Source organism: Oncorhynchus clarkii, unplaced genomic scaffold, assembly GCF_045791955.1.
Source record: "Oncorhynchus clarkii lewisi isolate Uvic-CL-2024 unplaced genomic scaffold, UVic_Ocla_1.0 unplaced_contig_200_pilon_pilon, whole genome shotgun sequence".
NCBI lineage: Eukaryota > Metazoa > Chordata > Actinopteri > Salmoniformes > Salmonidae > Oncorhynchus > Oncorhynchus clarkii.
This window is the reverse complement of record NW_027260822.1, coordinates 165,394-192,780: the sequence shown is the minus strand read 5'-3', so window position 1 is coordinate 192,780 and position 27,387 is coordinate 165,394. Positions and strand designations below refer to the sequence as shown.

General features: G+C 49.1%; 1 protein-coding gene across 1 annotated transcript in view; it reads left to right on the top strand.

Moving 5' to 3' along the window:
• Positions 1 to 25,093, top strand: part of LOC139401810 (muscarinic acetylcholine receptor M3-like) — an 80,221-nt gene extending 55,128 nt beyond the window's left edge. Inside the window, exons 2-5 of the mRNA XM_071145781.1 lie at positions 22,294 to 22,495; positions 22,791 to 22,941; positions 23,242 to 23,311; positions 23,556 to 25,093. Coding sequence (XP_071001882.1) covers positions 22,329 to 22,495; positions 22,791 to 22,941; positions 23,242 to 23,311; positions 23,556 to 25,093 — 1,926 coding nt within the window. The 5' untranslated portion in view covers positions 22,294 to 22,328. The remainder of the gene's footprint in view (positions 1 to 22,293; positions 22,496 to 22,790; positions 22,942 to 23,241; positions 23,312 to 23,555) is intronic.
• Positions 25,094 to 27,387: the final 2,294 nt, after the last annotated feature.

The following is a 27,387-nucleotide window of genomic DNA, read 5'->3' as shown; positions in this document are numbered from 1 at the left end:
GGTAGTGGTGGTCAGGTAGGGGTAGTGGTGGTCAGGTAGGGTTAGTGGTGAGGGTAGTGGTGGTCAGGTAGGGGTAGTGGTGGTCAGGTAGGGGTAGTGGTGGTCAGGTAGGGGTAGTGGTGGTCAGGTTGAGGGTAGTGGTGGTCATGTAGGGGTAGTGGTGGTCAGGTAGGGGTAGTGGTGGTCGGGTAGGTGTAGTGGTGGTCAGGTAGGGGTAGTGGTGGTCAGGTAGGTGTAGTGGTGGTCAGGTAGGGGTAGTGGTGGTCAGGTAGGGGTAGTGGTGGTCAGGTAGGGGTAGTGGTGGTCAGGTAGGGGTAGTGGTGGTCAGGTAGGGGTAGTGGTGAGGGTAGTGGTGGTCAGGTAGGGGTAGTGGTGGTCAGGTAGGGGTAGTGGTGGTCAGGTAGGGGTAGGGGTGGTCAGGTAGGCGTAGTGGTGGTCAGGTAGGGGTAATGGTGGTCAGGTAGGGGTAGTGGTGAGGGTAGTGGTTGTCAGGTAGGGGTAGTGGTGAGGGTAGTGGTTGTCAGGTAGGGGTAGTGGTGGTCAGGTAGGGGTAGTGGTGGTCAGGTAGAGGTAGTGGTGGTCAGGTAGGGGTAGTGGTGGTCAGGTAGGGGTAGTGGTGGTCAGGTAGGTGTAGTGGTGGTCAGGTAGAGGTAGTGGTGAGGGTAGTGGTGGTCAGGTAGGGGTAGTGGTGAGGGTAGTGGTGGTCAGGTAGGGGTAGAGGTGGTCAGGTAGGGGTAGTGGTGAGGGTAGTGGTGGTCAGGTAGGGGTAGTGGTGAGGGTAGTGGTGGTCAGGTGGGGGTAGTGGTGGTCAGGTGGGGGTAGTTGTGGTCAGGTAGGGGTAGTGGTGAGGGTAGTGGTGGTCAGGTAGTGGTAGTGGTGGTCAGGTGGGGGTAGTGGTGGTCAAGTAGGGGTAGTGGTGAGGGTAGTGGTGAGGGTAGTGGTGGTCAGGTAGAGGTAGTGGTGGTCAGGTAGGGGTAGTGGTGGTCAGGTAGGGGTAGTGGTGGTCAGGTAGGGGTAGTGATGAGGGTAGTGGTGGTCAGGTAGGGGTAGTGGTGGTCAGGTAGGGGTAGTGGTGAGGGTAGTGGTGAGGGTAGTGGTGGTCAGGTAGGGGTAGTGGTGGTCAGGTAGGGGTAGTGGTGGTCAGGTTGAGGGTAGTGGTGGTCATGTAGGGGTAGTGGTGGTCAGGTAGGGGTAGTGGTGGTCGGGTAGGTGTAGTGGTGGTCAGGTAGGGGTAGTGGTGGTCAGGTAGGTGTAGTGGTGGTCAGGTAGGGGTAGTGGTGGTCAGGTAGGGGTAGTGGTGGTCAGGTAGGGGTAGTGGTGGTCAGGTAGGGGTAGTGGTGGTCAGGTAGGGGTAGTGGTGGTCAGGTAGGTGTAGTGGTGGTCAGGTAGGTGTAGTGGTGGTCAGGTAGGGGTAGTGGTGGTCAGGTAGGGGTAGTGGTTGTCAGGTAGGGGTAGTGGTGGTCAGGTAGGGGTAGTGGTGAGGGTAGTGGTGGTCAGGTAGGGGTAGTGGTGAGGGTAGTGGTGGTCAGGTAGGGGTAGGGGTGGTCAGGTAGGGGTAGTGGTGGTCAGGTAGGGGTAGTGGTGAGGGTAGTGGTGGTCAGGTAGGGGTAGTGGTGAGGGTAGTGGTGGTCAGGTAGGGGTAGTGGTGGTCAGGTAGGGGTAGTGGTGGTCAAGTAGGGGTAGTGGTGAGGGTAGTGGTGAGGGTATTGGTGGTCAGGTAGGGGTAGTGGTGGTCAAGTAGGGTAGTGGTGGTCAGGTAGGGGTAGTGGTGGTCAGGTAGGGGTAGAGGTGGTCAGGTAGGGGTAGTGGTGGTCAGGTAGGGGTAGTGGTGGTCAGGTTGAGGGTAGTGGTGGTCAGGTAGGGGTAGGGGTGGTCAGGTAGGGGTAGTGGTGGTCAGGTAGGGGTAGTGGTGGTCTTGTAGGGTTAATGGTGGTCAGGTAGGGGTAGTGGTGGTCAGGTAGGTGTAGTGGTGGTCAGGTAGGGGTAGTGGTGTTCAGGTAGGGGTAGTGGTGGTCAGGTAGGGGTAGTGGGGGTCAGGTAAGGGTAGTGGTGAGGGTAGTGGTGGTCAGGTAGGGGTAGTGGTGGTCAGGTAGGGGTAGTGGTGGTCAGGTAGGGGTAGTGGTGGTCAGGTAGGGGTAGTGATGAGGGTAGTGGTCGTCAGGTAGGGGTAGGGGTGGTCAGGTAGGGGTAGTGGTGGTCAGGTAGGGGTAGTGGTGAGGGTAGTGGTGGTCAGGTAGGGGTAGTGGTGGTCAGGTAGGGGTTGTGGTGCTCAGGTAGGGGTAGTGGTGAGGGTAGTGGTGGTCAGGTAAGGGTAGTGGTGGTCAGGTAGGGGTAGTGGTGGTCAGGTAGGGGTAGTGGTGGTCAGGTAGGGGTAGTGGTGGTCAGGTAGGGGTAGTGGTGAGGGTAGTGGTGGTCAGGTAGGGGTAGGGGTGGTCAAGTAGGGGTAGTGGTGGTCAGGTAGGGGTAGTGGTGAGGGTAGTGGTGGTCAGGTAGGGGTAGTGGTGGTCAGGTAGGGGTAGTGGTGGTCAGGTAGGGGTAGTGGTGAGGGTAGTGGTGGTCAGGTAGGGGTAGTGGTGGTCAGGTAGGGGTAGGGGTAGTGGCGAGGGTAGGGGTGGTCAGGTAGGGGTAGTGGTAAGGGTAGTGGTGGTCAGGTAGGGGTAGTGGTGAAGGGTAGTGGTGTTCAGGTAGGGGTAGTGGTGAGTGTAGTGGTGGTCAGGTAGGGGTAGTGGTGGTCAGGTAGGGGTAGTGGTGGTCAGGTAGGGGTAGTGGTGGTCAGGTAGGGTTAGTGGTGAGGGTAGTGGTGGTCAGGTAGGGGTAGTGGTGGTCAGGTAGGGGTAGTGGTGGTCAGGTAGGGGTAGTGATGAGGGTAGTGGTGGTCAGGTAGGGGTAGTGGTGAGGGTATTGGTGGTCAGGTAGGGGTAGGGGTTGTCAGGTAGGGGTAGTGGTGGTCAGGTAGGGGTAGGGGTTGTCAGGTAGGGGTAGTGGTGGTCAGGTAGGGGTAGTGGTGGTCAGGTAGGGGTAGTGGTGGTCAGGTAGGGGTAGTGGTGGTCAGGTAGGGGTAGTGGTGGTCAGGTAGGGGTAGTGGTGGTCAGGTAGGGGTAGGCGTTGTCAGGTAGGGGTAGAGGTGGTCAGGTAGGGGTAGTGGTGGTCAGGTAGGGGTAGGGGTTGTCAGGTAGGGGTAGTGGTGGTCAGGTAGGGGTAGTGGTGGTCAGGTAGGGGTAGTGATGGTCAGGTAGGGGTAGTGGTGGTCAGGTAGGGGTAGTGGTGGTCAGGTAGGGGTAGGGGTGGTCAGGTAGGGGTAGTGGTGGTCAGGTAGGGGTAGTGGTGGTCAGGTAGGGGTAGTGGTGAGGGTAGTGGTGGTCAGGTAGGGGTAGTGGTGGTCAGGTAGGGGTAGTGGTGAGGGTAGTGGTGGTCAGGTAGGGGTAGTGGTGAGGGTAGTGGTGGTCAGGTAGGGGTAGTGGTGGTCAGGTAGGGGTAGTGGTGGTCAGGTAGGGGTAGTGGTGAGGGTAGTGGTGGTCAGGTAGGGGTAGTGGTGAGGGTAGTGGTGGTGAGGTAGGGGTAGTGGTGGTCAGGTAGGGGTAGTGGTGGTCAGGTAGGGGTAGTGGTTGTCAGGTAGGGGTAGTGGTGAGGGTAGTGGTGGTCAGGTAGGGGTAGTGGTGAGGTTAGTGGTGGTCAGCTAGGGGTAGTGGTGGTCAGGTAGGGGTAGTGGTGGTCAGGTAGGGGTAGTGGTGGTCAGGTAGGGGTAGTGGTGGTCAGGTAGGGGTTGTGGTGGTCAGGTAGGGGTAGTGGTGGTCAGGTAGGGGTAGTGGTGGTCAGGTAGGGGGAGTGGTGGTCAGGTAGGGGTAGTGGTGAGGGTTGTGGTTGTCAGGTAGGGGTAGTGGTGGTCAGGTAGGGGTAGTGGTGGTCAGGTAGGGGTAGTGGTGGTCAGGTAGGGGTAGTGGTGGTCAGGTAGGGGTATTGGTGGTCAGGTAGGTGTAGTGGTGGTCAGGTAGGGGTAGTGGTGGTCAGGTAGGGGTAGTGATGGTCAGGTAGGGGTAGTGGTAGTGGTGAGGGTAGTGGTGGTCAGGTAGGGGTAGTGGTGGTCAGGTAGGGGTAGTGGTGGTCAGGTAGGGGTAGTGGTGGTCAGGTAGGGGTTGTGGTGGTCAGGTAGGGGTAGTGGTGGTCAGGTAGGGGTAGTGGTGGTCAGGTAGGGGTAGTGGTGGTCAGGTAGGGGTAGTGGTGGTCAGGTAGGGGTGGTGGTGGTCAGGTAGGGGTAGTGGTGGTCAGGTAGGGGTAGTGGTGGTCAGGTAGGGGTAGTGGTGGTCAGGTAGGGGTAGTGGTGGTCAGGTAGGGGTAGTGGTGGTCAGGTAGGGGTAGTGGTGGTCAGGTAGGGGTAGTGGTGGTCAGGTAGGGGTAGTGGTGGTCAGGTAGGGGTGGTGGTGGTCAGGTAGGGGTAGTGGTGGTCAGGTAGGGGTAGTGGTGAGGGTAGTGGTGGTCAGGTGGAGTCACAGACATAACGTTTTACTTAGTTTTCCAAAACCCAAAGTATTGTGGACCAACCTGTATGAGAAGTACAACAATACGTGCTGAGGTCTCACGTGACCTGTTCTATAAAGGCCCAGTGCGGTCAAAAACCTGTTTTTTTCCTGTGTGTTATATATATATTTCCACACTATGAGGTTGGAAGAAAACTGTTACCTTTTAGTGTAAAAGCTGTTTGAAAAGACCGCCTGTAATTTCAGCCATGTTTTAGTGGGATGGAGATTTGTCTTGTCTGGTGACATCACCAGTAGATGAGTTAATAGACCAATAAGAAAGAGATTTGGCCTGCCTGGTGACATCACCAGTAGATGAGTTAATATACCAATAAGAAAGAGATTTGGCCTGCCTGGTGACATCACCAGTAGATGAGTTAATAGACCAATAAGAAAGAGATTTGGCCTGCCTGGTGACATCACCAGTAGATGAGTTAATAGACCAATAAGAAAGAGATTTGGCCTGCCTGGTGACATCACCAGTAGAAGAGTTAATAGACCAATAAGAAAGAGATTTGGCCTGCCTGGTGACATCACCAGTAAATGAGTTAATAGACCAATAAGAAAGAGTGTTCCAAACATCTCTGCCAATAACAGCTAGTTTCCCGTTTTCCCCACTCAGACCACTCCCAGACAGTCCTTGAGAAATTGCTCTTTGCTAAAAACACATTTTTTAACGTCTTTTTTTTGATCATTTTAATTGAAAACAATCCCGGTAATGTATTCACAGTAATTGTTACCCAGAAATGATTTGATTATTGAGATGAAAGCGGCTTGGACCTTTTTATTAAATGATTCTGTAACAGACTAAATGTAATATTTATCACTAAAGACTCCAATACAGCTTCGGGATGAAGACTTGAACCACCATTCAAACACAACGCTAAAGAAACCCTCTGAGAAAAGCATCGTCTGGAAAAGTCACGTTAAAATGAAGGCCTCGTCCTAAATGGCATCCTCTTCTCTTTATGCTGCAGTGCACTGCTTTTAAATCAGGGCCCATAGTAGTGCACTACATAGTGAAATAGGTGGCCATTTGGACACACTGTCTAAATGATTCAAAGGTTATGTTGAAAGTGAAAACAAATTGCTGAGGAAATTTGATCTGTCCGTTAATTAGCCGCGCGCTGCTGCTGAGCGAAAGTCGTCCATTAAAAATTAAATCATCGAATTAAAAAAAAAAATGTAAACACTGCACACACCACGGCGTTTATGTGCGTTTCTTAACTCTCATATGGATTGCATTTAATCGTCTCCGTTTATGAGAAGTTACTTTATCAACAGACACTAGGCTCTAACACGCTCAGCTTCATCCTTCTTAGCTCGTTAAACTCTGGGGGGGGGGGTTTATCCAATCAGCATCTCCTAGTAATAAACAAAGACGATACCTTTTTAGAGTGGCCTAAGATTATCGTCCTTCAAAGTGTTGCGGTTGAATGCTGGAGTCGTGTGTGTTGACGCGACAGCGGAACATAACATGTCATAGTTAAAAGGACAGCGATTCCTCAGGATCTGTCCCAAAATGGCACCCTATTCCCTTTGTAGTGCACTTCTTTTAACCAGGGCCCATAGGGAATCTAGGGAATAGGGTGCCATTTAGGATACTGCTTAGTCTCTATGGGAATCCTCACGGGACACTGTCTTAGTCTCTATGGGAATCCTCACGGGACACTGTCTTAGTCTCTATGGGAATCCACATGGGACACTGTCTTAGTCTCTATGGGAATCCTCACGGGACACTGTCTTAGTCTCTATGGGAATCCACACAGGACACTGTCTTAGTCTCTATGGGAATCCACACAGGACACTGTCTTAGTCTCTATGGGAATCCACACAGAACACTGTCTTAGTCTCTATGGGAATCCACACGGGGCACTGTCTTAGTCTCTATGGGAATCCACACAGGACACTGTCTTAGTCTCTATGGGAATCCACACGGGACACTGTCTTAGTCTCTATGGGAATCCTCACAGGACACTGTCTTTGTCTCTATGGGAATCCTCACAGGACACTGCCTTAGTCTCTATGGGAATCCTCGCGGGACACTGTCTTAGTCTCTATGGGAATCCACACGGGACACTGTCTTAGTCTCTATGGGAATCCACACGGGACAATGTCTTAGTCTTTATGGGAATCCACACGGGACACTGTCTTAGTCTCTATGGGAATCCTCACGGGACACTGTCTTAGTCTCTATGGGAATCCACACAGGACACTGTCTTAGTCTCTATGGGAATCCACACGGGACACTGTCTTAGTCTCTATGGCACATATGTCAGAGTCAAGGCCCGCGGGCCACATCCGGCCCGCAAGAAGGTTTTTTACGGCCCCTGGGATGATCTTGATTTATTATTAGAACCGGCCCGCAGCAAGCCGGCAGCCCGCAGATCTTTTACACGCACCAATACTACATTTCCCACAATGCAAAGGTGACGCACCGAGCAGTGGGCTGCTTCATTTCAATATTTATTGGCACAGCAGTCGTCAGCATCACAGTAAAATTAACTTTCAGAAACCCATCAAAAATGGCAAAACGGAAGGTGGATACTGAGAACCGGGGGTTTCAAACAAGGTGGGAGTCGGAGTATATGTTCACGAAGGTAGCTGGAAAACCTGTGTGTCTTCTGTGTGGAGAAAGTGTGGCGGTACTGAAAGAGTATAATCTGAGACGACATTATGAAACGAAACACGCGGACACACACGCGGACGCAACTGTCAAGGCCAGTTTTATTTTGGCAGAAGAGATCGCTAAATCAGCCCGGCCATTTACGGAGGGGGATTTCATCAAAAACTGCATGATTAAAGTTTGTGACGAAGTTTGCCCAGAAAAAAGGCAACTCTTTTTAAATGTGAGTCTGAGCAGAAACACCATTGCCGAGAGAGTAGACCAGTTGTCCATCAATCTAAAAGAGCAGCTTGTGAAAAAGGGAAAAGATTTTATTGCATATTCCTTGGCTGTGGATGAGAGCACCGACATTTCTGACATTGCCCAGTTGTCAATTTTCATCCGCGGAGTGGACTCCAACCTAAGCGTGACAGAGGAGTTTTTGGCTTTACGTCCTATGCATGGCACAACTACGGGGCATGATTTGTATGAAGAGGTGTCAAGATGTGTAAATGAGATGGAGCTGCCTTGGGAAAAACTCGTGGGTTTGACAACCGACGGAGCACCTGCGATGTGTGGACACAGGAGCGGACTGGTGGCGAAGATACGGGAAAAGATGCAAGAGGAAAACGCGACAGGTGAGCTGACAGCTTATCATATCATACACCAGGAAGCGTTGTGCGGTAAAGCCTTGAAAATGGAGCATGTAATGAGCATCATCACGCGCACAGTTAACTTTATCAGAGCCAAAGGTTTGAATCACCGCCAGTTCAAGGCATTTCTGACGGAGTTAGAAACGGAGCATGGTGATTTGCCTTATCACACAGAGGTGCGATGGCTAAGCCAGGGAAAGGTGCTTCAAAGATGTTTCGAGCTTCGTGAGGAGATTTGTCTGTTCTTGGACAGCAAAGGGAAAGACACAACACAACTCCGAGACGAAATGTTTCTGTGTGAAATGGCTTTTCTGTGTGACATTACGAGTCATCTGAATGCAATAAACTTGCAGCTGCAGGGTCGGGATCGTGTCATCTCTGATATGTACAGTACAGTGAAGGCATTTAAAACCAAACTGACTCTGTGGGAGACGCAGATGCGGAAAGAAAATTTGAGCCACTTTCCCAGCTGCCAGACCATGAAAGAGAAGCTCTCTACCAGTGCGTTCCCGAGCACACAGTTGGCTGATAAAATAGGTATGCTTGCCGCTGACTTTCGACGCCGATTTGCTGACTTTGAAGCACAAAAAAGCAGGTTGGAACTGCTCGGTAACCCATTTGCTGTTGACGTGGAAAGCTCACCACCAAACCTCCAAATGGAGTTGATTGACCTCCAATGCAATGATGCACTGAGGGCAAAATATGCGGCAGTGGGTGCTGCGGAGTTCGCCCGTTTCCTCCCCGGCACAATGCCCCAGCTGCGCATCCAGGCTGCTCAAACGTTGTCTATGTTTGGCAGCACATACCTGTGTGAACAACTGTTTTCTTTGATGAACCTGAACAAAACATCACACAGAAGTCGACTTACTGCTGAACACCTCCACTCAATTCTGAGGATTTCTTCAGCTCAGAGCCTTACCCCGAACATTGATGAACTTGTGGAAAAGATGGGACACCACCAAGTATCACCCTCAACCTCAAACAAGTGAACATTACTGTGCAATCACATATTTAGAGTTTTTACTCAGTTCAAGTTTAAAAGTTAAAATTTAATATTTGTTTTCACTGCATGTTACTTCTCCTTAAACAAAGTGTTGTTTTTGATTAATAGATTTTTGCACTTTATTTTTTTGTATTTCAATCCAATTATATTTTAAAAATATTTCAGTTGAGTGGATGATAGAAAATTGCTATTATTGTTTTTTCTTTGAAGTAAATTTAGCCCACTTTTGCTAAAATAGAAAATATAGTCTACTGATGGTGCCTTGAATACCGGTTTCTTTCATTTAATGTTCATGTTATGGGGATATTTATATAAAGGAAATTTGTCTTTTGTGTCTGTTGAAAATTAAAGATTACTGACAGAGCCATAAGAAAATATTGCTTTATTTATCTGATCATATTGTAATATATTTGTTAGGTTTTCAGTAGGTTCAATTAGGTTCACTAGACTATATGCGTCATTTAAAAATTTTTCAATGAACATTCGAACAGTCCGGCCCTCGTCTTGTAGCTGATTTTTTTATTTGGCCCTCCGTCCATTTGACTTTGACACCCCTGCTCTATGGGAATCCACACAGGACAATGTCTTAGTCTCTATGGGAATCCACACGGGATACTGTCTTAGTCTCTATGGGAATCCTCACGGGACACTGTCTTAGTCTCTATGGGAATCCTCACGGGACACTGTCTTTGTCTCTATGGGAATCCTCACAGGACACTGCCTTAGTCTCTATGGGAATCCTCGCGGGACACTGTCTTAGTCTCTATGGGAATCCACACGGGACACTGTCTTAGCCTCTATGGGAATCCACACGGGACAATGTCTTAGTCTCTATGGGAATCCACACGGGATAGTGTCTTAGTCTCTATGGGAATCCTCACGGGACACTGTCTTAGTCTCTATGGGAATCCTCACGGGACACTGTCTTAGTCTCTATGGGAATCCACACGGGACAATGTCTTAGTCTCTATGGGAATCCACACGGGACACTGTCTTAGTCTCTATGGGAATCCTCACGGGACACTGTCTTAGTCTCTATGGGAATCCACACGGGACAATGTCTTAGTCTCTATGGGAATCCACACGGGACACTGTCTTAGTCTCTATGGGAATCCACACAGGACACTGTCTTAGTCTCTATGGGAATCCACACGGGACACTGTCTTAGTCTCTATGGGAATCCTCACGGGACACTGTCTTTGTCTTTACGGGAATCCTCACAGGACACTGCCTTCGTCTCTATGGGAATCCACACGGGACAATGTCTTAGTCTCTATGGGAATCCACACGGGACACTGTCTTAGTCTCTATGGGAATCCACACGGGACACTGTCTTAGTCTCTATGGGAATCCTCGCGGGACACTGTCTTAGTCTCTATGGGAATCCACACGGGACACTGTCTTAGTCTCTATGGGAATCCACACGGGACAATGTCTTAGTCTCTATGGGAATCCACACGGGACACTGTCTTAGTCTCTATGGGAATCCTCACGGGACACTGTCTTAGTCTCTATGGGAATCCACACGGGACAATGTCTTAGTCTCTATGGGAATCCACACGGGACACTGTCTTAGTCTCTATGGGAAACCACACAGGACACTGTCTTAGTCTCTATGGGAATCCACACAGGACACTGTCTTAGTCTCTATGGGAATCCTCACGGGACACTGTCTTTGTCTCTATGGGAATCCTCACAGGACACTGCCTTAGTCTCTATGGGAATCCTCACAGGACACTGTCTTTGTCTCTATGGGAATCCACACAGGACACTGTGTTTGTCTCTATGGGAATCCACACAGGACACTGTCTTAGTCTCTATGGGAATCCACACGGGATACTGTCTTAGTCTCTATGGGAATCCTCACGGGACACTGTCTTAGTCTCTATGGGAATCCTCACGGGACACTGTCTTAGTCTCTATGGGAATCCACATGGGACACTGTCTTAGTCTCTATGGGAATCCACACGGGACAATGTCTTAGTCTCTATGGGAATCCACACGGGACACTGTCTTAGTCTCTATGGGAATCCTCACGGGACACTGTCTTTGTCTCTATGGGAATCCTCACAGGACACTGCCTTAGTCTCTATGGGAATCCACACGGGACAATGTCTTAGTCTCTATGGGAATCCACACGGGACACTGTCTTAGTCTCTATGGGAATCCACATGGGACACTGCCTTAGTCTCTATGGGAATCCTTGCGGGACACTGTCTTAGTCTCTATGGGAATCCTCACGGGACACTGTCTTAGTCTCTATGGGAATCTACATGGGACAATGTCTTAGTCTCTATGGGAATCCACACGGGACACTGTCTTAGTCTCTATGGGAATCCTCACGGGACACTGTCTTAGTCTCTATGGGAATCCACACAGGACACTGTCTTAGTCTCTATGGGAATCCACACGGGACACTGTCTTAGTCTCTATGGGAATCCTCACGGGACACTGTCTTTGTCTCTATGGGAATCCTCACAGGACACTGCCTTAGTCTCTATGGGAATCCTCGCGGGACACTGTCTTAGTCTCTATGGGAATCCACACGGGACACTGTCTTAGCCTCTATGGGAATCCACACGGGACAATGTCTTAGTCTCTATGGGAATCCACACGGGATAGTGTCTTAGTCTCTATGGGAATCCTCACGGGACACTGTCTTAGTCTCTATGGGAATCCTCACGGGACACTGTCTTAGTCTCTATGGGAATCCACACGGGACAATGTCTTAGTCTCTATGGGAATCCACACGGGACAATGTCTTAGTCTCTATGGGAATCCACACGGGACACTGTCTTAGTCTCTATGGGAATCCACACAGGACACTGTCTTAGTCTCTATGGGAATCCACACGGGACACTGTCTTAGTCTCTATGGGAATCCTCACGGGACACTGTCTTTGTCTTTACGGGAATCCTCACAGGACACTGCCTTCGTCTCTATGGGAATCCACACGGGACAATGTCTTAGTCTCTATGGGAATCCACACGGGACACTGTCTTAGTCTCTATGGGAATCCACACGGGACACTGTCTTAGTCTCTATGGGAATCCTCGCGGGACACTGTCTTAGTCTCTATGGGAATCCACACGGGACACTGTCTTAGTCTCTATGGGAATCCACACGGGACAATGTCTTAGTCTCTATGGGAATCCACACGGGACACTGTCTTAGTCTCTATGGGAATCCTCACGGGACACTGTCTTAGTCTCTATGGGAATCCACACGGGACAATGTCTTAGTCTCTATGGGAATCCACACGGGACACTGTCTTAGTCTCTATGGGAAACCACACAGGACACTGTCTTAGTCTCTATGGGAATCCACACAGGACACTGTCTTAGTCTCTATGGGAATCCTCACGGGACACTGTCTTTGTCTCTATGGGAATCCTCACAGGACACTGCCTTAGTCTCTATGGGAATCCTCACAGGACACTGTCTTTGTCTCTATGGGAATCCACACAGGACACTGTGTTTGTCTCTATGGGAATCCACACAGGACACTGTCTTAGTCTCTATGGGAATCCACACGGGACACTGCCTTAGTCTCTATGGGAATCCTCACGGGACACTGTCTTAGTCTCTATGGGAATCCACACAGGACACTGTCTTAGTCTCTATGGGAATCCACACAGGACACTGTCTTAGTCTCTATGGGAATCCACACAGAACACTGTCTTAGTCTCTATGGGAATCCACACGGGACACTGTCTTAGTCTCTATGGGAATCCACACAGGACACTGTCTTAGTCTCTATGGGAATCCACACGGGACACTGTCTTAGTCTCTATGGGAATCCTCACGGGACACTGTCTTTGTCTCTATGGGAATCCTCACAGGACACTGCCTTAGTCTCTATGGGAATCCTCGCGGGACACTGTCTTAGTCTCTATGGGAATCCACACGGGACACTGTCTTAGTCTCTATGGGAATCCACACGGGACAATGTCTTAGTCTCTATGGGAATCCACACGGGACACTGTCTTAGTCTCTATGGGAATCCACACAGGACACTGTCTTAGTCTCTATGGGAATCTACACGGGACACTGTCTTAGTCTCTATGGGAATCCTCACGGGACACTGTCTTTGTCTCTATGGGAATCCTCACAGGACACTGCCTTAGTCTCTATGGGAATCCTCACAGGACACTGTCTTTGTCTCTATGGGAATCCACACAGGACACTGTGTTTGTCTCTATGGGAATCCACACAGGACACTGTCTTAGTCTCTATGGGAATCCACACGGGACACTGCCTTAGTCTCTATGTTAATCCTCACGGGACACTGTCTTAGTCTCTATGGGAATCCACACAGGACAATGTCTTAGTCTTTATGGGAATCCACACAGGACACTGTCTTAGTCTCTATGGGAATCCACACGGGACACTGTCTTAGTCTCTATGGGAATCCACACGGGACACTGTCTTAGTCTCTATGGGAATCCTCGCGGGACACTGTCTTAGTCTCTATGGGAATCCACACGGGACACTGTCTTAGTCTCTATGGGAATCCACAGGGGACAATGTCTTAGTCTCTATGGGAATCCACACGGGACACTGTCTTAGTCTCTATGGGAATCCTCACGGAACACTGTCTTAGTCTCTATGGGAATCCACACAGGACACTGTCTTAGTCTCTATGGGAATCCACACGGGACACTGTCTTAGTCTCTATGGGAATCCTCACGGGACACTGTCTTAGTCTCTATGGGAATCCACACGGGACACTGTCTTAGTCTCTATGGGAATCCTCGCGGGACACTGTCTTAGTCTCTATGGGAATCCACACGGGACACTGTCTTAGTCTCTATGGGAATCCACAGGGGACAATGTCTTAGTCTCTATGGGAATCCACACGGGACACTGTCTTAGTCTCTATGGGAATCCTCACGGGACACTGTCTTAGTCTCTATGGGAATCCACACAGGACACTGTCTTAGTCTCTATGGGAATCCACACTGGACACTGTCTTAGTCTCTATGGGAATCCTCACGGGACACTGTCTTTGTCTCTATGGGAATCCTCACAGGACACTGCCTTAGTCTCTATGGGAATCCTCGTGGGACACTGTCTTAGTCTCTATGGGAATCCACACGGGACACTGTCTTAGTCTCTATGGGAATCCTCACGGGAAACTGTCTTAGTCTCTATGGGAATCCTCACGGGACACTGTCTTAGTCTCTATGGGAATCCACATGGGACACTGTCTTAGTCTCTATGGGAATCCTCACGGGACACTGTCTTAGTCTCTATGGGAATCCACACGGGACACTGTCTTAGTCTCTATGGGAATCCTCACGGGACACTGTCTTAGTCTCTATGGACCTGCGTTAGAAGCTAAACTCTACAACTAAATGCTAAACATGCCCTTTAACCTGCTTTAGAAGCTAAACGCTACGCTAAATGCTAAACATGCCCTTTAACCTGCTTTAGAAGCTAAACGCTACGCAAAACTTATCCTTTAAACCTGCTTTAGAAGCTAAACGATACGCTAAACCTGTCCTTTAAACCTGCTTTAGAAGCTAAACGCTAAGCTAAACCTGTCCTTTAAACCTGCTTTAGAATCTAAACGCTACAGCTAAATGCTAAACATGCCCTTTAACCTGCTTTAGAAGCTAAACGCTACGCTAAACCTGTCCTTTAAACCTGCTTTAGAAGCTAAACGCTATGCTAAACCTGTCCTTTAAGCCTGCTTTAGAATCTAAACGCTACAGCTAAATGCTAAACCTGCCCTTTAAACCTGCTTTAGAAGCTAAACGCTACAGCTAAATGCTAAACCTGTCCTTTAAACCTGTGTTGATGCTAAAAGCTAAATGTAAAAGCCACCTCTCCTTCCTTTGCCCACAGACCTTCATAACCCAGGGCATGCAATCACTTCCACTTGTGCTTGCCCAGAGAATCACTTCCACTGGTCCCAGATCTGTTTTTGCTGTCTTGCCAACTCCTATGGTCCTTGTCACGTCAAAACTGGGAAAGACAGCACAAACTGATCTGGAATCAGCCTAGCAATAACTTTGCAAGGCGTTCATAACCCAGGGCATCCAATTATTTAACCTGGCCTTCATCAACACATGCAGCCAGCTGGTTACGTCCACAGAGACAGACAGGAGATTAGTCATACTGACAACCGAGGGTCTCTAGGCCATATCACCACATCACCGTCCAGGGCCAAACCGGGCTGGAAGGGATCATATTAATAATATTACTGGCCTCTCCTCTCCCTCTCGCTCCCCATTTCCCCTCTCCTCTCCTCTCCCTCCCCCTGCCCATTTCTCCTCTCCTCTCCCCCCCTGTCCATTTCTCCTCTCCTCTCCTCTCCCTCCCCCTGCCCATTTCTCCTCTCCCTCTCCCTCCCCATTTCTCCTCTCCTCTCCTCTCCTCTCCTCTCCTCTCCTCTCCCTCCCTGGTCTGCTTGAACCATATACAGTAATATATCTCTCCTGTCCTCTGGTAGAACCACATAATATATCTCTGCTCTCCTCTGGTCCTCTGGTAGAACCATATAATATATCCCATCCCCTTCTCCCCAGACCATCTCTGGAGACCTTCTCACTTCCCTCATCAACTCATCCCTGACCACTGGTTGCGACCCTTCTGACTTCAAAATGGCCTAAGTTTCTCTCCTCCTCAAGAAACCAACACTTGACTCATCTCACATCAAAAACTATAGACCTTTATATCCCTTTTCTTATCTTTCCAAAACACTTGAGCGTCTCTGACCAACTCTCTCATTATCCCTCTCAGAACCATCTTCTAACAAGTCAGGCTTCAAGACGGCTCACTCAACCGAGACTGTCCCTCCCTGTGTCACGGAGGCTCTCCGCACTACCAAAGCTAAATATTAATAGTAAAAAAATTTTACCCCTTTTTTCTCCCAAATTTCATTGTATCCAATTGGTAGTAACAGTCTTGTCTCATCGCTGCAATTCCCGTACGGACTCGGAAGAGGCAAAGGTCGAAAGCTGTGCGTCCCCCGAAAAACAATTCCCACTTAAACCGGAAGCCAGCCGCACCAATGTGTCGGAGAAAACACTGTACACCTGGCGACCATGTCAGCATGCATTGTGCCCGGACCGCCACAGGAGTCGCTAGAGCGCAATGGGACAAGAACATCCCTGCCTGGGCAAACGCTCCCCTAACCCGGACAACGCTGAGCCAATTGTGCGCTTCCCCATTGGTCTGCCAATGGTCTGACGCTGCGCTATGTGGTGGTAGCCTGGACGCTGTGCTATGATGTGGTAGCCTGGACGCTGCGCTATGATGTGGTAGCCTGGACGCTGAGTAGTGATCCACACCACAGATTGGTGTTCCGTCCTACTGGCCTCCTCTGTGTGGGGAGTAGTGATCTACACCACAGATTGGTGTTCCGTCCTACTGGCCTCCTCTGTGTGGGGAGTAGTGATCCACACCACAGATTGGTGTTCCGTCCTACTGGCCTTCTCTGTGTGGGGAGTAGTGATCCACACCACAGATTGGTGTTCCGTCCTACTGGCCTCCTCTGTGTGGGGAGTAGTGATCCACACCACAGATTGGTGTTCCGTCCTACTGGCCTCCTCTGTGTGGGGAGTAGTGATCCACACCACAGATTGGTGTTCCGTCCTACTGGCCTCCTCTGTGTGGGGAGTAGTGATCCACACCACAGATTGGTGTTCCATCCTACTGGACTCCTCTGTGTGGGGAGTAGTGATCCACACCACAGATTGGTGTTCCATCCTACTGGCCTCCTCTGTGTGGGGAGTAGTGATCTACACCACAGATTGGTGTTCCGTCCTACTGGCCTCCTAAGTGTGTTGAGTAGTGATCCACACCACAGATTGGTGTTCCATTCTACTGGCCTCCTCTGTGTGGGGAGTAGTGATTCACACCACAGATTGGTGTTCCGTCCTACTGGCCTCTGTGTGGGGAGTAGTGATCCACACCACAGATTGGTGTTCCGTCCTACTGGCCTCCTCTGTGTGGGGAGTAGTGATCCACACCACAGATTGGTGTTCCGTCCTTCTGGCCTCCTCTGTGTGGGGAGTAGTGATCCACACCACAGATTGGTGTTCCGTCCTACTGGCCTCCTCTGTGTGGGGAGTAGTGATCCACACCACAGATTGGTGTTCCGTCCTACTGGCCTCCTCTGTGTGGGGAGTAGTGATCCACACCACAGATTGGTGTTCCGTCCTACTGGCCTCCTCTGTGTGGGGAGTAGTGATCCACACCACAGATTGGTGTTCCGTCCTACTGGCCTCCTCTGTGTGGGGAGTAGTGATCCACACCACAGATTGGTGTTCCATCCTACTGGCCTCTGTGTGGTGAGTAGTGATCTCCACCACAGATTGGTGTTCCATCCTACTGGCCTCCTCTGTGTGGGGAGTAGTGATCTCCACCACAGATTGGTGTTCCATCCTACTGGCCTCTGTGTGGTGAGTAGTGATCTCCACCACAGATTGGTGTTCCATCCTACTGGCCTCTGTGTGGCGAGTAGTGAGCCACACAACAGATTGGTGTTCCATCCTACTGGCCTCATCTGAGGTAATCACACAGCTCTGAGTATCTCTCACCAGCTGTCACAGTTCCCGTCAGCTCTGATTGAGATCAATTACATGATCATGGCAACGCTGTGCCTTGTTGTGTTGTGCCCACAGAGCGTTGTCACTCAGAGGCCTGAAATATCCTTTTTGTTTGTGTTTGTTTGAGAAGGGAACTGAAGAGGAATAGAAGGCACTCTGGTGTTTAGTAATAGCACCCTTCCTTCTTTCCTGAAACCTTCAGCTGGTTTGGAACGGCCCTTTAGTGATATCAAATGAATTTCCAACCTCTTATATCAAACAGCACTAATGAAATCTATTTGATCCGTCTTTCTCTCGTGTTCTCTCTTCCCCCTCTTTCTCCATTTCTCTCTCTCTCTCTCTCTCTCTCTTTTCCCCCTCTCTCCGTTTCGCTCTCTTTTTCTTTCTCGCTCTCCCTCTCTCACTCTCTTTTTTTCTCTCTTGTTCTCTCTTGCACTTTCTCTCTCTCTCTCCCTGTCTTTCTCTCTCTCTCTCTCTCTCCCTCTCTCTCTCTCAATCTCTCTCTCTCTCCCTCTCTCTCTCTCTCTTGTTCTCTCTCTCTCTCTCCCTCTCTCTCTCTCAATCTCTCTCTCTCTCCCTCTCTCTCTCTCTCTTGTTCTCTCTCTCTCTCTCCCTCTCTCTCTCTCTCTCATGTTCGCTCTCCCTCTCTATCCCTCAGTGGTTTAAAGCAGGGACAGAATACAAAGCCAGTCGAAGGGGTTGTCTCTGGGATTCTGGGGCCTTGTCTATGGCTTAACAGATGGTTTCCCAGAAGCCACTGTGGGAGGGCGGGAGGCAGGGCAAGGTTATGAGCAGGGTACCAGGGAGGTAGTTATCCTCTCAAACTGTGATTGGCTGATCTCTACTGTGTATGTGACCAATAGTAACCTGGTGGCTGAAGGATGAAGTAGGTGACAGGTGTGAACCTCGCCGCCCGCTACCCATGGTGCATTGCGGGGCAGAACTCCTCTGGTGGTCACAGATGGAGGTTACAGCAGCTTAGAGGTGAAGTGGTATATTGGCTAGGTCTGTCTCTCACGGCTCAGATTACGTTCTGGCAGTCAAAAGATCCAAAATGGCTCGGGACATGATCTCTAGCAAAAGGGTAAAGGATGAGGATTTGGCTTCAATAGTGAATGTGAATTTATTTAGAATTTCCCTTGAAGGGGAAAGACTGAAGGAGGCTGGTGGGGGAGGTATAGGAAGCTGAGCTCATTGTAATGGCTGGAATGGAATAAATGAAACGCTGGCAAACATGTGGTTTCCATATGTTATTTTTCTCCCCAAAATCATGATATCCAATTGGTAGTCACAATATTGTCTCATCGCTGCAACTCACCAACGGGATCGGGAGAGCAGAAGGTCGAGTCCTCCGAAACCCGCCAAGCCTCGCTGTTTCTTTAACACCCGCCCACTTAACCCCGGACCCAATCAAATCAAAGTTCATTTTTAACGAGCGCCGAATACAACAGGTGTAGATCTTAAAGTGAAATGATTACTTTCAAGCCCCTAAGCAATTTTTAAGTAAAAAATAGGTATTATGTTTTTTTTAAAACTGTAAAACGACAGTGAAAATAACAGTAGCGAGGCTATATACTCCACCTTCGCCTCTCCCGAGCCCGTTGGGGAGTTGCAGCGATGAGACAATATTGTGACTACCAGCACAGAGTCAATGTGCGGGGACACAGGTTAGTCGGGCTAATTGAGGTACTATGTACATGTAGGTATCGTTAAAGTGACTACTAGATGAGAAACAGAGAAACAGAGTAGCAGCAGCGTAAAAGAGGGGTTGGCGGGAGGTGGGACACAATGCAGATAGCCCAGCAACTAGTCCGGGTAGCCATTTTATTACCTGTTCAGGAGTCTTATGGCTTGTGGGTAAAAGCTGTTGAGAAGCCTTTTGGTCCTAGACTTGCCATGCGGTAGCAGAGAGAACAGTCTATGACTGGGGTGGCTGGGGTCTTTGACAATTCTTAGGGCCTTCCTCTGACACCACCTGGTGTAGAGGTCCTGGATGACAGGCAGCTTAGCCACAGTGATGTAGTGGGCCTTATGCACAACCCTCTGTAGTTCCTTGCAGTCGGAAGCAGAGGACTTGCAGTACCAGGCAGTGATGCAACCAGTCAGGATGCTCTCGATGTTGCAGCTGTAGAACCTTTTGAGGATCTGAGGACCCATGCCAAATCTTTTCAGTCTCCTGAGGGGAAATAGGTTTTGTCATGCCCTCTTCATGACTGTCTTGGTGTGTTTGGACCATTCTAGTTTGTTGATGATGTGGATACCAGGGAACTTGAAGCTCTCAACCTGCTCCACTACAGCTCCATCGATGAGAATGGGGGCGTGCTCGGTCCTCCTTTTCCTGTAGTCAACAATCTTGATTACATTGAGGGATAGGTTGTCTTGATTACGTTGAGGGATAGGTTGTCATTCTGGCACCACCCGGCCAGGTCTCTGACCTCCTCCCTATAGGCTGTCTCATCGTTGTCGGTGATCAGGCCTACCACTGTTGTGTCGTCTGCAAACTTAATGATGGTGTTGGAGTCGTGCCTGGCCATGTAGTCGTGGGTGAACAGGGAGTACAGGAGGGGACTGAGCACGCACCCCTGAGGGGCTCCAGTGTTGAGGATCAGTGTGGCAGATGTGTTGTTGCCTACCCTCACCACCTGGGGGCAGCTCATCAGGAAGTCCAGGATCCAGTTGCAGAGGGAGGTGTTTAGTTCCAGGGCACTATGGTGTTGAACGCTGAGCTGTAGTCAATGAACAGTATTCTCACGTAGCTGTTCCTTTTGTCCAGGTGTGAAAGGACAGTGTGGAGTGCAATAGAGATTGCATCATCTGTGGATCTGTTTGAGCAGTATGCAAATTGGATTGGGTCTAGGATGTCTGGGATAATGTTGTTAATGTGAGCCGTTACCAGCCGTTCAATGCACTTCATGGCTACGGACGTGAGTGCTATGGGTCTGTAGTCATTTAGGCAGGTCACGTTAGTGTTCTTGGGCACAGGGACTATGATGGTCTGCTTGAAACATGTTGGTATTACAGACTCAATCAGGGACATGTTGAAAATGTCAGTGAAGACACCTGCCAGTTGGTCAACTCATGTTCGGAGTACACGTCCTGGTAATTCGTCTTGCCCAGCGGCCTTGTGAATTTTGACCTGTTTAAAGGTCTTACTCTCGTCGGCTACGGAGAGCGTGATTACACAGTCATCTGGAACAGCTTGTGCACTCATGCATGTCTCAGTGTTGCTTGCCTCGAAGCGAGCATAGAAGTGGTTTAGCTCGTCTGGTGGCTCATGTCACTGGGCAGCTCGCGGCTATGCTTCCCTTTGTAGTCTGTAATGGTTTGTAAGCCCTGCCACATCCGACAGGCGTCAGAGCCGGTGTAGTACGATTCAATCTTAGTCCTGTATTGGCGCTTTGCCTGTTTGATGGTTCATCGGATAGCGGGATTTCTTATAAGCTTTTGGGTTAGAGTCCCGCACCTTGAAAGCAGCAGCTCTAGCCTTTAGCTCAGTGTGAATGTTGCCTGTAATCGATGGCTTCTGGTTGGGATATGTAATTAAACGTTCACTGTGGGGATTAGGTTGTTGATGCACTTATTGATGAAGCCGTTGACTGAAGTAATATACTCCTCAATGCCATTGGATGAATCCCGGAATATATTCCAGTCTGTGCTAGCAAAACTGTTGGTTTGCGTAGCATTCGCGTCATCTGACCATTTTCGTATTGAGCTCACTCAGTGTTACTACATACAAGCTGATGTTCTGACCACGTCCACTCAGTGTTACTACATGACACAAGCTGATGTTCTGACCACGTCCACTCAGTGTTACTACATGACACAAGCTGATGTTCTGACCATGTCCACTCAGTGTTACTACACACAAGCTGATGTTCTGACCACGTCCACTCAGTGTTACTACACACAAGCTGATGTTCTGACCACGTCCACTCAGTGTTACTACATGAGACAAGCTGATGTTCTGACCACGTCCACTCAGTGTTACTACACACAAGCTGATGTTCTGACCACGTCCACTCAGTGTTACTACATGAGACAAGCTGATGTTCTGACCACGTCCACTCAGTGTTACTACACACAAGCTGATGTTCTGACCACGTCCACTCAGTGTTACTACATGAGACAAGCTGATGTTCTGACCACGTCCACTCAGTGTTACTACATACAAGCTGATGTTCTGACCACGTCCACTCAGTGTTACTACATACAAGCTGATGTTCTGACCACGTCCACTCAGTGTTACTACACACAAGCTGATGTTCTGACCACGTCCACTCAGTGTTACTACATACAAGCTGATGTTCTGACCACGTCCACTCAGTGTTACTACATACAAGCTGATGTTCTGACCACGTCCACTCAGTGTTACTACATACAAGCTGATGTTCTGACCACGTCCACTCAGTGTTACTATTTACAAGCTGATGTTCTGACCACGTCCACTCAGTGTTACTACATACAAGCTGATGTTCTGACCACGTCCACTCAGTGTTACTACATACAAGCTGATGTTCTGACCACGTCCACTCAATGTTACTACAAACAAGCTGATGTTCTGACCACGTCCGCTCAGTGTTACTACATACAAGCTGATGTTCTGACCACGTCCACTCAGTGTTACTACATACAAGCTGATGTTCTGACCACGTCCACTCAGTGTTACTACATACAAGCTGATGTTCTGACCACGTCCACTCAGTGTTACTACATACAAGCTGATGTTCTGACCACGTCCACTCAGTGTTACTACATACAAGCTGATGTTCTGACCACGTCCACTCAGTGTTACTACATGACACAAGCTGATTTTCTGACCACGTCCACTCAGTGTTACTGAATGACACAAGCTGATGTTCTGACCACGTCCATATGGAAAGAGCAGGTGTTCTTTAATGTTTTGTCCACTCAGAGTATATGACTTTATAAAGCCAAAAACCTAATGGTCTTTTCTCTCCCAGGTGTCTCCAGAATATGCCCTCAGGACGGCAGCGCTATGACCTTGAACCTGAACTCGTCCAGCTCTTCCCCCTCTGTAGACCCCAGTATGTACCTGAACAACAGCTCCCCAGGGATGAGGGTCTACGCCGACAACGCCATCCTGGGCCTGGGCCTTGTGCTGGACAACGATTCCGTTACCAGGGACCTCACCAACCTGACCAGGTATAGGTTAGAGGGTTAGAAACCGAATCCCAGAGTTAACTCTCTGAAGGGAATTTGCAGGGAGTGAGCCAGAAACTGGATTGGGTTTTCTGGAATTCATTACCTTAGATACTATATTCCTGCCTGTTGTGCCCTTGAGCAAGGGACTTAACCTCTAAACTGCTCTAGGGGTGTTGCACTGTGACTGAGCCATTCCTACAACCTCTCCGTCTGTTTGTCTCGGGAGTGTTTGGATGAAGGAAATACATTTCAGTTTCAGTGTTACAATGTAATCATCTTGTTCCTCTTCGACCAGCCTGTCCAACGCCTCCCTCCTTGACCCCACGGTGACCTATGACCCTCTGGGAGGTCACACCATCTGGCAGGTCATCCTGATCGTGTTCCTCACCGGGTCTCTGTCTCTGGTCACCGTCGTAGGAAACATCCTGGTGCTCATCTCCTTCAAGGTAGATTGTAGGCCGAGACTAACGTTACATTGTATTATGACTTCCTGTACCTGTTTAAGAAGGCTTGTCCGAGCCAGGCTCACGCCCTGTGGGCCATTCTATATCCTGTCTCTGTAGCGCGAGGTAGCTTGATGGCACGTGTATCGCAGGTCGTAATTATTGCAAGGGGGCGTCCGTGCCTCAAAACTCTTACTGAATGGTCCACAACATTGTTTTTTTAACAGCGTTCGACATGCATACGTCTTGTTAATTGATGTTTTACTGTGACACTTTAATCACAATGAAACATTTCTCTTCCAGGTGAACAAGCAGCTGAAGACGGTGAATAACTACTATCTCCTCAGTCTGGCCTTCGCTGACCTCATCATCGGTATTTTAACTGTACTTACTGTTTTCATACGTGTATAGATTATGTAATGTATCTCAGCTGATATTGATAATGTATTGTACCATGATTTCCTACAGTGTCTCACAAATGTGTAATATGTATTAGTCAATTACTGTAATATCAAATGTGTAATATTTATAGTCAATTACTGTAATATCATGAGTAGTATATATAGTCAATTACTGTAATATCAGAGTGAAACTAAAATACAATTTTCTAATTCTAGGGACTCTTTCCATGAACCTCTACACTACCTACATTATCATGGACCAATGGGCTTTAGGGAACTGGGCGTGCGACCTGTGGTTGGCTATCGACTACGTGGCGAGCAACGCCTCCGTCATGAACCTGCTGGTGATCAGCTTCGACCGCTACTTCTCCATAACTCGACCTCTGACTTACCGGGCCAAGAGGACCACCAAGAGAGCTCTGACTATGATCAGCATGGCCTGGTCCGTGTCCTTCGTCCTGTGGGCCCCGGCTATACTCTTCTGGCAGTATATCGTAGGGGAGCGCACTGTGCCTCGTGGAGAATGCTTTATCCAGTTTCTCTCAGAGCCTATTATCACATTCTGCACGGCCATCGCTGCCTTCTACCTGCCGGTCACCATCATGACGGTTCTCTACTGGAGGATCTACAGAGAGACAGAGAACAGGCAGAAGGACCTGGCGGGGTTGAGGGGGTCGGGGGCAGGGAACAAGGCGGGCCAGGGGGGTAGCCAGAAGGAGGAGGAGGAGAAGAAGGAGGAGGCCCAGGAAGAGGAGGCTCCCATGGTGCCCAAGACAGGAAGCTCCAGGAGCTGCAGCAGTTACGAGCTTAACCAGGCCGGTCAGAAAGACTCTGGAGCCAAGAAGACCAGAGGGTGCTTCTGGTTCTGGCCGCTGAGTAGGTGGTCCAAGAAGAAGACAATCACAGTGGGAGGAGAGCCGGAACACAGCAGCTCCGATAGCTGGAACAACAACGATGGGGGCGGGGCCTCCATGGACCAATCAGACTCTGAGAACGAGGAGGGGGCGATGGAGTCAAGCCGAGCTATCTATTCCATCGTGGTCAACCTGCCGGGGATAAACTCCGCCCCTGGTAACAACCCTAACAATGACCCCCAGCTGACATCTCCTGAGGACCAGGATGCTACGAAGGACCCTCTCCGGCCACAAGTGGGCGATAATAAGGAAAAGAAGACGTCCTCTAATACCAGAAGGGAGAAAGACAAGGAAGACAAGAGCTACCACCAACGCTCCTTCTCTAAAACCCCCGTCACTTCCTCGTCTTCCATCCAGACCTCCACCAAGAGCCACCAAACAGGGGATGTGTCGTCCACCTCCAAGTCCCCCTCCTCGGCCCCCATCTCCTTGAAGGATGCAGCCATGGCCAAGCGCTTCGCCTCCAAAGCCAAGACCCAGATCACCAAGCGTAAGAAGCAGAGTGTAGTCAAGGAGAAGAAAGAGAAGAAGGCCGCCCAGACTCTCAGTGCCATCCTGCTTGCTTTCATCATAACCTGGACTCCCTATAACATTATGGTGTTGGTCAACACCTTCTGTACTGGCTGCATCCCTGAGGCTCTGTGGGCTCTGGGCTATTGGCTGTGTTACGTCAACAGCACCATCAACCCCATGTGTTACGCCATGTGCAACCTCACCTTCAGGAACACCTTCAAGATGATTCTGCTCTGCCGCTGGCAGGACATCAACAAACGCAACAAGCCTCAGTTCCAGCAGAGGCAGACGGTCGCCTTCCGCAAGAAGGAGCCCTTGCAGGTGTAATCTACTGGGGCCCTGGGTCAGCTGTATAGGGCTCTGTCGGGCCTCTCTGGGACCCTGGGTCAGCTGTATAGGGCTCTGTCGGGCCTCTCTGGAACCCTGGGTCAGCTGTATAGGGCTCTTTCGGGCCTCTCTGGGATGATTTATATTAACAGGACAGTTGGCCAGGGAGATGGACTGTACTTACGAGCCTTTCTCAACGATGAAGAGATCACATAATAATATAATAATACAATGGAAAATAGTAACACGACAAATAAAATACACAATTATTTTCAATTCAACTCTGCATCTCTTTCAACTATTTACTTTTCCCCCCACAGCTGGCACCAGTTTGGCGCCAAAACACTGACAACAAAGACATATTCAACATAGTAAAATCATTAAAAACTGTCTAAAAAAACCACAGGACACTTCATGCTGAATCCCTCATATTTAACAGCAATGGTGTTCACCAACTTGATGGTTTATATTTAGAATGATGTTTTACAGCTTCGTCATTCTATGTTTCAGATCAGATATGTTGCATGTGATAAGGCCACACAGATGACCAGGGATATTTATACACGGAGGGAAGGGGAGATTTTATTAGATTTGATTTGATGTTTAGGGCACCCAACCCAATGGAATATTTGGGACATATAAAAGGGCTGTCAAATGTATGACAATATCTGTTGGTGTTTCCAAGCCTGGTTTTAACTGAACTGTTGCTATACAGTTACAGACCTTCAACAATCCTACAGAACACGGTTACAAACCTTCAACAATCCTACAGAACACGGTTACAGACCTTCAACAATCCTACAGAACACGGTTACAGACCTTCAACAATTAGACAGAACACGGTTACAGACCTTCAACAATCCTACAGAACAAGGTTACAGAACTTCAACAATCCTACAGAACACGGTTACAGAACTTCAACAATCCTACAGAACACGGTTACAGACCTTCAACAATCAGACAGAACACGGTTACAGACCTTCAACAATCCTACAGAACACGGTTACAGACCTTCAACAATCATACAGAACACGCTTACAGACCTTCAACAATCATGCAGAACACGCTTACAGACCTTCAACAATCCTACAGAACACGGTTACAGACCTTCAACAATCCTACAGAACACGGTTACAGACCTTCAACAATCCTACAGAACACGGTTACAGACCTTCAACAATCCTACAGAACACGGTTACAGACCTTCAACAATCAGACAGAACACGGTTACAGACCTTCAACAATCAGACAGAACATGGTTACAGACCTTCAACAATCAGACAGAACACGGTTACAGACCTTCAACAATCAGACAGAACACGGTTACAGAACTTCAACAATCCTACAGAACACGGTTACAGACCTTCAACAATCATACAGAACACGCTTACAGACCTTCAACAATCCTATAGAACACGGTTACAGACCTTCAACAATCAGACAGAACACGGTTACAGACCTTCAACAATCAGACAGAACACGGTTACAGACCTTCAACAATCAGACAGAACACGGTTACAGACCTTCAACAATCAGACAGAACACTGTTACAGACCTTCAACAATCCTACAGAACACGGTTACAGACCTTCAACAATCAGACAGAACACGGTTACAGACCTTCAACAATCAGACAGAACACGGTTACAGACCTTCAACAATCAGACAGAACACGGTTACAGACCTTCAACAATCAGACAGAACACGGTTACAGAACTTCAACAATCCTACAGAACACGGTTACAGACCTTCAACAATCATACAGAACACGCTTACAGACCTTCAACAATCCTATAGAACACGGTTACAGACCTTCAACAATCAGACAGAACACGGTTACAGACCTTCAACAATCAGACAGAACACGGTTACAGACCTTCAACAATCAGACAGAACACGGTTACAGACCTTCAACAATCCTACAGAACACGGTAACAGACCTTCAACAATCAGACAGAACACGGTTACAGACCTTCAACAATCAGACAGAACATGGTTACAGACCTTCAACAATCAGACAGAACACGGTTACAGACCTTCAACAATCCTACAGAACACGGTTACAGAGCTTCAACAATCCTACAGAACACGGTTACAGACCTTCAACAATCAGACAGAACACGGTTACAGACCTTCAACAATCCTACAGAACACGGTTACAGACCTTCAACAATCAGACAGAACACGGTTACAGACCTTCAACAATCAGACAGAACACGGTTACAGACCTTCAACAATCCTACAGAACATGGTTACAGACCTTCAACAATCCTACAGAACACGGTTACAGACCTT